At 38.8% G+C, this 13,725-nt stretch overlaps 1 protein-coding gene across 2 annotated transcripts in view; it reads right to left on the bottom strand.

Annotated features, from left to right (window-relative positions):
- Nucleotides 1-13,725, bottom strand: part of NALCN (sodium leak channel, non-selective) — a 300,944-nt gene that overhangs the window by 160,226 nt on the left and 126,993 nt on the right. For both annotated transcript variants that reach the window (XM_061435322.1, XM_061435321.1), the window contains one exon: nucleotides 5,304-5,471. In XM_061435322.1, the coding sequence (XP_061291306.1) occupies nucleotides 5,304-5,471 (168 nt within the window). The remainder of the gene's footprint in view (nucleotides 1-5,303; nucleotides 5,472-13,725) is intronic.

Consider the following 13,725-nt stretch of genomic DNA (forward strand, 5'->3'; position numbering starts at 1 on the left):
CCCTAGGTTGGGAAGATTCCCCTGGAGAAGGAAATGGCAACCCACTCCACTATTCTTGCCTGGGAAGTCCCATGGACAGAGGAGCCTGGCGGGCTACAGTCTGTGGGGTCGCGAAGAGTCAGACTTGACTGAGCGACTGAACACCACCCACCACACAATACACACAAAAAGAAGAAAATTTATGTGAGAAATAATATTGTTCAAATTAAACATTTATACCACAGGCAAGTTTAAGCTACCAATTTTTCCCACTATAATTTTTAGCAAGGACTTTCAAACCAGAGCATATTACACTTGGGTCATTTTTGCAAATAACAAACAGCTTTATCATAAGAACTGTTAAAACAGTAACACTCATATTAACATCCAGAATAATAATATGAAAAGATTTTACATATTTATCAGACTTATTTATTCTCAGACATAAATGATTCACTATCTAATCGTTAAACAGCTGAGTCCAGGAAAGTTCACAGGAACAATTTAGCTGATCTATCGCTCACAGTACCCTGTGTTTTCTCCACTTGAATTAAAATCACATTTAAAAGACTGCCTAAGCAATTCTGAATCGTGTCCCAAATTCTAATGAAAACAGCCTATGTACATCTGTGCGATTTTGATAAATTAATATTTCACTAGCTGGAAGAAATAGAACTTAACACAATTCCCGCACTGGTGATTTGATCAGCGTTTTCAGGGGGGGTGAGCCTGCATCGTGGCAAGGCAGAATCCTTATCGGTGACTCTAATTACGCCTTTCGTTTATTTGAGGATAAGTGTGCTTTTCACTCTGTCTACCCAATAAAGCCTTTGGATTCTGTATTAAAACAGATACAAAATAAAGTACACCAGACATTCAAAGATAAGCATGGTAGGACATTCTGTGGTTGTTCTTAAAGCATATTTTCTTGGTCACATTTCTAAGTCTGTCACTAAAAGTCACTCTGCTGATTAATAGTGAGATACTGTAAAAGTTGGGCTTCCCAGGTGGCAAAGAATCCGCCTGCCAATGCAGCAGCCTGGCCGGCTACAGCCCATGTGGTTGTACAGAGCCGGACATGACTGATGCACAGCCATGGCACGACTGTAAAAATTGCGTGGTTAAGAACATGAACTACTGGGGGGAGTTTTCTGATGTTCCAGTGGTTAAAATTTCCCTTCCAATGTGGGTTTGATCCTTGGTCGGGGAGCAAAGATCCCATGAGCCCCACAGCCATAAAACAGAAACAATATAGTAACCAATTCAATAATAACTTTAAAAATGGTCCACTTCAAAGAAAAAAAAAAAGTCTTTAAAATAGAAGAATGTGAACTATGAGATTAAACTTCTTGGGAATGAGTTTCCACCATTTGCTGGTTATATGGTCTTTGGTGAGTTACTCAATCTCTAGGGACAGCAGTTTACACATATATTCTCTATCTACCAAGAAACAAATGGAACCATGAACTCGGCAGGGTGTCTGCACACCCTAGGTGTGCAAAAAATACCAGCCAGTGTCCTCACCCTGCTATGTTAGAACCAGAAATGAAAGTGAAAGTGTCAGTCGCTCAGTCATGTCCGACTCTTTGCAACCCACGAACTACAGCCCGCTAGGCTCCTCTGTCCATGGAATTCTCCAGGCAAGAATGCTGGAGTGGGTTGCCATTCACTTCTCCAGAGGATCTTCCCGACCCAAGGATCGGACATTCTGTGACTTTCAGTGGGACAGTGCTGCCTCTGTTCACTCCATCAAGCACACGTTCCCCTCAAGACAGGGGTCACGTGGTTCTCTCTACCTGGAACGCATCCCCCACAGACCTTCTCAAGATTCGCTCTTTCTCTGCCCAAATGTCCCCTCTTCAAAGAGGGCTTCCCTGGACAAACTTAGCCAAAACAGCACCCTCACCCCACAGCTTCTCCTTTTCCCCCTGCTTGCTCCTTCTGAATCGCATTTCCAGCAGTCCTATTCCTTTCATGCACTTGTATGTGAAAGGCTTGCCGTCTAGAATGCAAGTTTCCCAAGGTAGGGATCTTCTCTGTCTTGTTCACCTCTCTCCCTCAAGGTCTGGAACTGTGCCTGACACATAGGAGGTGCTTCAGAAATACCCCTTGGATAAATAGACGGGTGATACCAACTCTCAGAGATAAGTGATATAAGGGAGACGTTTTTTGTACACAAATATTGAAGGCAGGAGGAGAAAGGGATGACAGAGGATGAGATGGCTGGATGGCATCACTGACTTGATGGACATGAGTTTGAGCAAGCTGTGGGAGTTGGTGATAGACGGGGAAGCCTGGCGTGCTGCAGTCCATGGGGTCATAAAGAGTCGGACACAACTGAGCAACTCAACTGAATATCAACTCTCAGAGATGACGGATAAAAAGGGAGACATTTTGTACTCAAATGTTGACTTCGTTTAAATATGAAAAATGTGACATCCACTCCGGGAAGAACTGCTGCCAACATAATGAAGCAAGGTCAAGTGAGATGAGAAACAAGCATGCGGACCAACCAGGGAGATGAAAGTCAGCCCATAAAGAGCCAATCTGTTCAGGACAGTGGGTTCCCCATCTGTGAATCTGCAAAAATCCTGAGGTATCTAAACTTCTTGAGAGACTTATCTCTTAGGCACAAAATAAACGAGGCAGTGTCTAATGATCTCATTAGAAAAATATAAACTTGGCCATGGACACAGAGAGAGGAATGAAAATCACTCAACTACTAACAAAAAATTAAACTATTACAAATTATATAGGCATTAACATTGTTAACTTTGGGAAGCTCCTGGCGGTCCACTGGTTAGGACTCTGTGCACTCACTGTTGTGGGCCTCGCTAGTTGGGGAACTAAGATCCCACAAGCTGCATGGTATGGCCAGAAAAAAAATGCAAACTTCACTGACCAGGCGTTATGTGACCATATCTATAGCTATATGTCTGTATATATACAATGATTAGAGCCATGCATACCGATTTTAGATATTTTGTGTAAAGTAGACTAGAAGAAAAGAACCTAGAGATGGTGACTATTAACGATTTGTAATAATTTGGGTTATTTCTTTCCAGCCATTTTTTCATTTATAGGTATTCTATAAACATATATAAACTACATACGTTATTTATAGCCTGGATTTGTAGCTATACCTGTTATATACTTTTATACTGTTTTCATGTAAATAAAACAATCATATCTTTAAGTTACTATGTGAGCTCAGTCGCTTTAGTCGTGTCCGACTCTTTGTGACCCCATGGACTGTAGCCCACCAGGCTCCTCTGTCAATGGGATTCTCCAGGCAAGAATACTGGAGTGGGTTGCCATGCTCTTTTCCAAGGGATCTTCCTGACTGAGGGATAGAACCCACGTCTCTTATGTCTCCTGCATTGGAAGGTGGGTTCTTTACCACTGTTCATCATAATCATTTTTATGGTCAAATTTCCATATGACTTACCAAGCTATTCCTCACATTTATCACTTAAACAGTTCCCATTTTTTCTCTCATCAATAATCCTAGACTAAATATCTTTGTTTGCAAAACTTTGACCTATGTGTAACTTTTCAATGAAAAATTATCTGAAAGAAATGCTAACAATTTTAAAGCAAGCCCTGAATATATTTTATCTGGTATCCTTGCTGAAAGAGGCATCAATGTCTTTCTTAATTTGGTTAATTTAATAGGTTTATAAAAAAGATATGTTGTAGCTTTAACTATGAGGCATATTTTCTGCAATTATGTACAATGATTCTCTAACATTAGGTACTAAATGTGCATGTTGATTCTGTGAATCTAGACAGCAGTGCCCAAGAGCATATAATGACATATGCTTGGAAAGCATATTTTGTATCAAGAGTTTTAAATGTGTATGTCTCCTGCCCCAGCCATCTCACTTTATGATAACCAAGCCTGAGGATATAACCCAACAAGTGACAAGGGATTTTCGTTCAAAGATGTTGACAGTACTGAAAGCTCGAACCATGATGCCCTCTGTGAGTTCAATATGCTTGGCTGTGATTGCTGGAGACTCAGCTTTTTATGTGTGTTTGTGGGGTATGTTTTTCATTTTTGTGAACTGTATTTTCATGTCCTTTCTTCTAGGTATCAGAAGTATTCAGTTTCAGATTGCAGTCTGGCAGTTGAAGTTAATATTGCTCTGAATATGACAGCTTCAGCACCAATAAATAAGTTCGTCAGTGAAGTTGGAATGTATTTTCTTTCATCTAAGGAATTAGAATCTTCTTTCGCTGCGTGGTTTTTAAAAATTCTACTGCCATTTAATTCTCCAAGTCTTTAAAATATCTATTAAGAAAACAATGCAACTTCTGACATTTACATGACAAATTATATAAATAACCAAATTTCGACTCAGAAAATGACTATGAGATTTTTAAAATTAGGATATCCCATATACATATATTTTGACCAAGTATTTAAAATATCACTCAGCACATGGCTATTGCTAACAAAGAACATAACATTAATACTCACTTTTGTTTACTTAACGATTATAAAGTAATATGATTCAATATAATGCACTTAAAACAATAGATACCCAGTTATTACAAAGTAAAAATTACAGATATTATAATTTAATCACCACAAAGAAATTTATAGGCATTTTTAAATAATAAAGTATGACTATATTCTGTAAAGGTAAGTTTAATTTTTTATTGTTTCAATTTTAAGTACTTTTGAGCAAACAAATTTAGGCTTATTAAGAAGAGAGATCTACTCTTGGAATTAAAGTCATATATAAAGTCATATATCAATTTCAAAATTTAATATGAATGCTCAGATTATAATACCCATGTGAATATAAAATATGTATGTCTATTGTGCTGTGCTAACTTTTTGTGAACTGTATGAAAAACACCTCCATTTATTACTATAAATTTTTTGGAGTTTATAAACAGTAATTTTTTATCTTTTGCCATGCCATGAGACATGTAGGATCTTAGTTTCCTGACCAGGGATTGAACCTGTGCTCCCTGCAGTGGAAGTACAGAGTCCTAATCACTAGTCTGCAGGGAAGTCCATTATATCTGATTTACTTCATTTATTTTTGGTTATACCAGCACACGTGAGCTCTTAGTTCCCTGACCAGGAATTAAACCAGCGTCTCCTGTATTGGAAGCTCGAGTGTTAATCTCTGGGCCACCAAGGAAGTCCCTACGATTTATGAATGTGCTATTTTTGGTATTTAAGATGTCACTGAGCCCATCTCAAGTTTGTAGTTAGAAAGGTTGTTGCAATATCTAGTTGTTAGAATGCATGTATGTTCTCTGGAAAGAAAACAATTCTAAAGAAAAACAGGCATTATGTGTATTACCTGAAAGTATGTGAACTGGGAATGATAAAGGTCTGGATATGCATGAAGAGTGGTTCCAATTACGAGTAGCAGCTCGAATTTGTGGAGAGATGAGCTAATATATCCAGTGAATCCCAAACACCATATCTTCAGAAGTGCTTCCAAATCAAAAAGTACTGTAAAAGCCACCTAGAGGAAAAAAGAGTGAAATTAAAATCAACCCACAATTTATTTCAAAATATGTCATGTGTTTGTTAGTGCATGAATTTTCACCACTAGCATAAAAAAGAGAAGATATGTTATATAAAAATATAGAATGAAATTTTACTAAAAAGATGGTTTTAAAACACACCAACTAGAACATCACAGACCAAATGTATCTTCAGTGATCAGAGAAGCATGGAAAAGTATTAACTGTTTCTGAGAGGTATTATTTCATTAATTTTCTCTAAATTTTCAAGACCTGTACTTAGAGTACTTCTTTTTTTTTTCCCCCAGAAAAAACTCGTTGACCAGGCGACATGAGGTATCTTATAAATTTGCTGCTGCTGCTGCTGCGTCGCTTTAGACGTGTCTGACTCTGTGCGACCCCATAGACGGCAGCCCACCAGGCTTCCCGTCCCTGGGGTTCTCCAGGCAAGAACACTGGAGTAGGTTGCCATTTCCTTCTCCAATGCATGAAAGTGAAAAGTGAAAGTGAAGTCGCTCAGTCATGTCCGACCCTCAGCGACCCCATGGACTGCAGCCTACCAGGCTCCTCCGCCCATGGGGTTTTCTAGGCAAAAGTACTGGAGCAGGGTGCCATATTTGGTGCCCCTTTAAATCAACTTCTGGTGGACATTTCCCAGACCTGAAAGTAAAGTGATTCTGAACTTTAATCCCACATGGGCAGGCACGTGCTGTCTGATTTTCAGTAAAGTGTACTCTTTTTCTATTCTTCTGGAGTCAGGATCATGACTCACGATTTCCTTTTGAGGGAGGGACAGTTTCCTTCTCTCACAGAGGTAAAGACCTCATGTGTCCTGATGCTATACAGCCCCGCCTCCTGTCCAGGTTACAGCTCTTTGTAAGGCACCTTCTAGGTGATAAGAACATGCAAACACCCTCAGGGCAGCTACTGGCCCTGGTGCCCCCTGGGAGTTCTGCATTCGCGTCAAAACACTTTCTGGACTTTGAGACTGTTCCTCTAATTTTTGCATGCTCTGCTAAGCATTTTAAATGTTTTACTATTCTAGGTGTCACTCTTAATAATTTCATAGATGATTTTCAGCCACTTCTGGGGACCATGTTCTATGTGGTTCCCAGAATCAATAAGCTATTTATTTTGTGTTTAAACGTGATCATATTTTCTATGTTTAAAAAAAAAAATCTTGAACCTTCTTTGCCCCAGTCTGTAATCAACCACTTCTGTAAGGGCATATTTTCTATGATTTTTGATAGGAAAATTCAGCCTTCTTACATTTAGCGTGCCAAAGTTATACCTAGGCTTATGTTTTTAGTTCATTGTGTGTCATTGATGTTTATCTTTTAACTTTTTCTTGTCTTTTCTGGCTTGGGCAAATCGTTGTTAATGTCTTTTTTCTTCCTTCTTTATTTAGACTATATTTTTCTAATCTCCCGGCTTAAGGCTCAACTGTCATGTATTAATCTATACCTTTTTATTATTGCATCCAAATTAAATAATTGCAAACTCCTCTCCTGCTCACTCTTCCCTCACACCCTTACCAACCTATAAACTGCATAGTATCATCCATCTTTCACCCCCACTCCTAGTGATACCACACCTCTTCCTAAATTTTGCTTTTTTTTTTTTTTAAATTTTGCTTTTTCTGAGATCATCCACCAAAGTTTTTTTTTTTTTTTTTTTTTTTGGCCACAATGCGTGGCTTACATGGCCTTAATTGTACAACCAGGGATTGAACTGTGCCCTCTGCAGTGGAAGCTCGCAGTCTTAACCACTGGACTGCCAGGAAAGTCCCAATGCTAGCTTCTTGAATAGTAATTATTGCTTTTTTATCAAGCCCCAGGTGGAGCCAGTGGTAAAGAACATGCCTGTCAATATAGGAGATGCAGGAGACATGGATTCGATCAGTGGGTCGGGACCCTGGAGGAGGGCATGGCAACCCACTCCAGTATTTTGCCTGGAGAATCCCATGGACAGAGGAGCCTCACAGGCTACAGTCCATGGAATTGCAAAGAGTGGGACAGAAACGCCTCAGTTTAGGAACATTTTCTTCTCTCATTTATTATTACTTTTCCGTTCCCTTTGTCCTTCAGGGACTCCTATTATTCCAAAATCAAGTTTAGACTCTTGATTTTCCCTCTTGATTTCTACCATTTCTTTATTTTTACCCACTTGTTCTCTCATATAATTAGCTCTCATCAATGACCATGCCCTTTTCAGCTCATTTTTTTGAAAATGCTAGTCAAAGTTCAGAAGGTCTGTTTTTTGCCTTAATTAACTATCTTTGAGATACTGGGTGGAGTGGGGGGGACCCTCTTCTCTGGCCCATCCATTCTACCAGATTGGGAAATTTCTGTACATATTCATCTTGGATTTCAAGTTCCATCTTCAGTTTCTGAGTCCCTTTGTGTGTGAATATTTTTCTTTGCTTGCTCACTGCTGTATGTTTTGTTTATTTGTCTTTAATGCTCTCAACAGTGGTGAGATTATTTTTGGTGATAAATGACCTAAAACCCTACGGCCACTTGGCTGGGCAGCAGGGGGAAGGCAAAAGGAGAAGGGGGCCGTCAAGGATGAGATGGTTGGATAACATCACCTACTCAATGGACATGAACTTGAGCACACTCTGGGAGACAGTGAAGGACAGAGAAGCCTGGTGTGCTGCAGTCCATGGGGTCGCAGAATTGGACACAACTTAGTGACTGAACAACAAGAAGAGGAAGGAAGAAGCTGCTTTGTGTCAGGATTCCATCCCAGGCGGGTGGAATCCATTCCTGGGAGTAATTCAGCTCTTCGGGAGATTCTTTGCCTGGATCTCAGAGATCAACAGGATTCTTCTGGGTCTCCCAGGACCACAGTTTCTCTGCAGGGTCGGCCTCAGGTGCCCAGAGGACCCAGATCCTGGCCACAAGTCCCAACAAGAGGCAATTAATCTCCAGCCCTGGCTTCTCAGCCGGGGCCCTGCAGCACAGGAGGAAGTCCAGCAGCTGTCCCCCTCCCCCAGGCATCTTGGCAGAGTCTTGGAGAAATTGAAACTCCATGGGTCCATCTGAAGGCTTCCCTGCAGCCTGGCTCGGCAGCTGTATTACCAGAGGCAGCAGCGGCCAGTACCCAGGGTCCACCTCTCCCTCACCTGTATTTTCAGACTTTCATTCCAAGGGAAGGAACGTAATTCATATCAAAGTGGCCTTTTCTTTTTTCTCTTTTTAAATCAGGGAACTACCAATAAATGCCGGAAATACATTCGAATAGATTGCCTAATTACATATAAATATAATTAATCACTTTACTAACTTTACATTTGCTATCAAAAGACAGATGGAACAATCTGTTTAAATGATCATAATTTATAATAAATATGCAGTTGGATCCTTGTGCATTATTATTCGCCTGGTGGGAAAACCATGTGCTTTTCAAAGCCACTAAAAGGCACTAAAAATGATTTAGCAAAGTATTATGTGACTATGTATAAACACCGATATTCCTACTGATTTTCCTACTATAATTCCTGATTCCAATTCTCCTGGGAGGAAATGCCTTGGTTACATTGTCTGTGATGTTAACAGGCACATGCTAACATGAACATTGTTAACATTGTCTGTGAATTGTTACAGGCCAACATTCCATTCTCCAAGAAATAGTATTAGTCCCGAAGTCCTAAAATTTCATGGAATAATATGATACATAAAAATATGTCTAACTTAGTCATCAGTTCAGTTCAGTTGCTCAGCTGTGTCCAGCTCTTTTTGATCCCATGAATTGCAGCACGCCAGGCCTCACTATCCATCACCAACTCCCAGAGTTCACTCAAACTCATGTCCAGTGAGTCAGTGATGCCAACCAGCCATCTCATCCTCTGTCATCCCCTTCTCCTGCCCCCAATCCCTCCCAGCATTAGTCTTTTCCAATGAGTCAACTCTTCGCATGAGGTGGCCAAAGTACTGGAGTTTCAGTTTAGCATCAGTCCTTCCAAAGAACACCCAGGACTGATCTCCTTTAGAATGGACTGGTCAGATGTCCTTGCAGTCCAAGGGACTCTCAAGAGTCTTCTCCAACACCACAGTTCAAAAGCATCAATTCTTTGGCACTCAGCTTTCTTCACCACATCAATTCTTCAGTGCTCAGCTTTCTTCACAGTCCAACTCTCACATCCATACATGACTACTGGAAAAACCATAGCCTTGACTAGACGGACCTTTGTTGGCAAAGTAATGTCTCTCTGCTTTTGAATATGCTATCTAGGTTGGTCATAACTTTCCTTCCAAGGAGTAAGCTCTTTTAATTTCATGGCTGCAATCACCATCTGCAGTGATTTTGGAGCCCCAAAAATAAAGTCTGACACTGTTTCCACTGTTCTCCCATCTATTTCCCATGAAGTGATAGGGCCAGATGCCATGATGTTAGTTTTCTGAATATTGAGCTTTAAGTCAACTTTTTCACTCTCAGCAAATTTGGAAAACTCAGCAGTGGCCACAGGACTGGAAAAGGTCAGTTTTCATTCCAATCCCAAAGAAAGGCAATGCCAAAGAATGCTCAAACTACTGCACAATTGCACTCATCTCACATGCTAGTAAAGTAATGCCAAAATTCTCCAAGCTAGGCTTCAGAAATACGCGAACTTACTCATAATTATGGGTTATTCTTGCAAAGGGGAGAACTATGTCAGGAATTACAGAAGGGATTTAGGGAAATTAAGTTGCCAGTGTTGGTTAGAGGGTTTAGCACAGGATTTCAATTCAGCAGAAGGTAACGGTTTGGAACAATCAGGGCAGAAGCAGTGAGGAGGTAATTTTAGTAAGCTCCTTTCAATGGATGGCTCTAGCCTGAGTCAATGAACTCAACATTGAAGGTTGCTGGACAGCATGGAACTTACCAGTCACAGTGCTGGCCATACAAAAGGAAGGAGGCTGGCAAGTTATCTGTAGAATCCAGTTACACGGAAGTGCTCCCCCAAAGCATCATCTAAGCATGTGCCCAGTTTAGAGGTTTACTGCAAATCTTTTTTGTTTTTAATTTATTGGAGTACAGTCGATTTACACTGTTGTGTTAGTTTCAGGTATACAGCAAAGGGAGTCAGTTTTACATATACATGTATCCATTCTTTTTAGATTCTTTTCCCATACAGCTCATTACAGAGTATCGAGTACAGTTCCCTGTGCTATACAGTAGGTCCTTATTAGCTATCTATTTTATATATAGTAGTGTGCATATGTCAGTCTCAGTCTCCCAGTTTTTTTGTGTGTGTGCCGTGCCATGCAGCACGTGGGATCTCAGTTTTGCGACCAAGGATTGAATCCACGCCCTCTGCCATGGAAGTGTGGCGTCTTAACCACTGGACTGCCAGGGAAGTTCCCAATCTCCCAATTCATCCCTCCTTCACTTCCCCCTTGGCAACCATAAATTTGTTTTCTACATCTGTGATTCCATTTCTGTTTTGCACATATGCTCACTGTACCATTTTTTAGATTCCATGTATAAGTGATATCGTATGACATTTGTCTTTCTCTGACTCACTTCACTCAGTATGACACTCTCCATGTCCTCTGCAAATTCTTAGCTGTCAGCATTGCAACCTTTGGGAGTCTCCTTTTCATTACCCCTAGTCTAGGAGCACCCATGACCTTCGCCCCTAACTCAGCAGGCCCCACCCTGAGAAGGTCACAGTAGGACCTTTCCTCTGTCTCGAATCCTCAGAGGACATTATACCATCAGTGGGTGCTTAAAGATGAAACTTGTCTTTTTAAGGGGGAAGGCAAGATTTGTGAGAGGAGGATACTAAAACTTTTCCTACACATTGTTGCCACGTTACTTGAAGAAACTTGAAAACAACACATGAAAACATCAAAATATTCTTTCTTCTTACAATTTTTCCTAAATCAGGGATTTGCAATCTTTTTTTAACCACCCCCAAGCCTTTTTAAGATATTTTGTTTCTAATCACTACCTCATATGGAATTTTTATTAGCATATATATATATGTTATAAATATAAACATATCTAACTCTGCTTTATATATGGGAAGAGTAGGGTTTTTTTTTGCCTCTCCAAGTTTTTACCCCCTTAGGGGTTTTTCCCAACCCCTCTTGAGAATTTATGCTATACAGATAAATCAGGTTTGATATTACCATAGCAGAGTTTAACTAACATTTTCAGGAATGCAGGTTTTATGAGTTTTTAAAATACCACATTTTATTATTTATTTTCCAAATTTTCATCTTATACTAATAAATATGCTATCTAATATCTACTATAACAAGCCCTCTTGTCCTCAAGGAAATTATCAATAATGGAATGCAAATTTAATTAAAATTAAATAAAATGAAATAAATTTAATTAAACAAATAAAAGTGACAGGAGTTACTGTTCTAAGAAACATTATTATACTTGTTCTTACGATGACAACACATAACTTGTGAAAAGATTTTTTTTTTTTATAATGAAGAATACAAGAAATTAGTTTAAAATGCTTGTTTTCTAAAAGAACTTGTAATTGGATTTGTGAGGCTGGCAGGTAAGACAACAAGTTGATGGCCAAGTTTCTGAAGCTCAGGAGAAAAATAACTGAATGGAAAATGACATGCTTAATATAAATGGAATAATGGAAACTGTTCTGCCCTTTTAACTCCATGAATAATGTATGAACATTGATCAGTGACAAATTATAAATTTGTGATACACAGGTCTGAGAAGATAAAAGAGCAGAAATACTGCCCATATGTGCAAAGATATTTGAAATATATTATCCAAGATTTGTGTTGCAAACTCTATTTCATAATTTCAGAGAAACATGATGGATATTCATTAGAAAATGTATGCACATTTATCACAAAAGAAGACTCTAGCATAAAACTCACAAGAAACACAACATAGGCACCTCTATTCTCCTAAATGAAATTCAAGTTAAATAACGCTCAAATAAATGATGACCCACATCATTTCTGAGGTGTCAGTAAATCACCTACTCTTAGTATATGGCGTACCTTCAATTCTCTAGACAGTTAAAGAGCAGACTTTGGAGATGGATCATTGAATAGTCAAAAATGTCATTATTGTATTATTTTTCGCCTAACAAGATACTGCTCAAATCTTTTAGAAACACATGAAGAAGCTATAGTCAAAAGAAACTTATTTAATTAAAGTTTCCCAGAAGATGAAATTAAATCCAATGATAATATGAAAGACTGCTGGTAGAATAAGATGAGTTATTTTCATAATTCAGTCATTTCTTATGATTAATGAGCTGAAACATGGGTGTCAGATTCTGTTGGAACTAAAATAAATGGCTCTTTCACGTAATTTCATTTTTAACAAATATCTTAAAGCCAAATGTCTTCAGAGGAACATAGAAACCACTTTGCTAGAAAAGATAACTTTCTATAAGATGGCAAAAAGAGTCCATGTTGATGAAAGGCCTTCTGCTTCAAAACACAGAACAATCAGAAAAATTGAAAACCGAAGAGACACCTTGGAGTTCAAAATGAGGTAAACCTGTCCCTTGACCAGAAATGAAACAGGGGCATGCTCTTAGAGCTTCACTGTTCTCGCTCGCTCTCAGCAATTGACAAGTTTCTTAAAAGAGGGACTAAGTTAAAATTTTTAATTGTGCATAAGACTGTGCTGATAAACTTCTGTTAAATGTACAATCTGCTGGATATACAGATATATTTACATATTTTTATATAATGAAAAGTAAAAGTCTTAGTCACTCAATTGTGTCCAACTCTTCGAGATCCCATCAACCATAGCCCATCAGGCTCCTCTGTCCCTGGAATTCTGCAGGCAAGAATACTGGAGTCGGTTGCCATTTCATTCTCCAGGAGATCTTCCTGATTCAGGGACGGAACTTGGGTCTCCTGCACTGCAGGCAGATTCCTTACCAACTGAGCCTCCAGGCAAAAGCATTGTTTAAGTACTGTTCAAGTTTTATTATTTATTAATAAAGGTTAATAAATATAAATTATATTATTAAAGTGTATTAATAAATTTAATAAATACAAATATATTTATACATTGTAAAATATAACTATGTTCATTATGTTAATGTATAATAATGTGATTTTATGTGTAACAGTAATGATAATAGATTATTTTAGGTCAAAATGAAAAATGAAAACTTCCAAAAGAAAGTAAATCTTTACATTGTTATGTTTATGCAGAGCCTCAAAAACAAAGAAAAGTTTTCCCTGTTTCTCAACTAATTCTAAATTTAGGTTAATTAAACCAAAATAACTAAACAAGGCCCCAGCCTTTCAACAGAAG

This window comes from Bos javanicus, chromosome 12 (assembly GCF_032452875.1).
Source record: "Bos javanicus breed banteng chromosome 12, ARS-OSU_banteng_1.0, whole genome shotgun sequence".
In the NCBI taxonomy this organism is placed as follows: domain Eukaryota; kingdom Metazoa; phylum Chordata; class Mammalia; order Artiodactyla; family Bovidae; genus Bos; species Bos javanicus.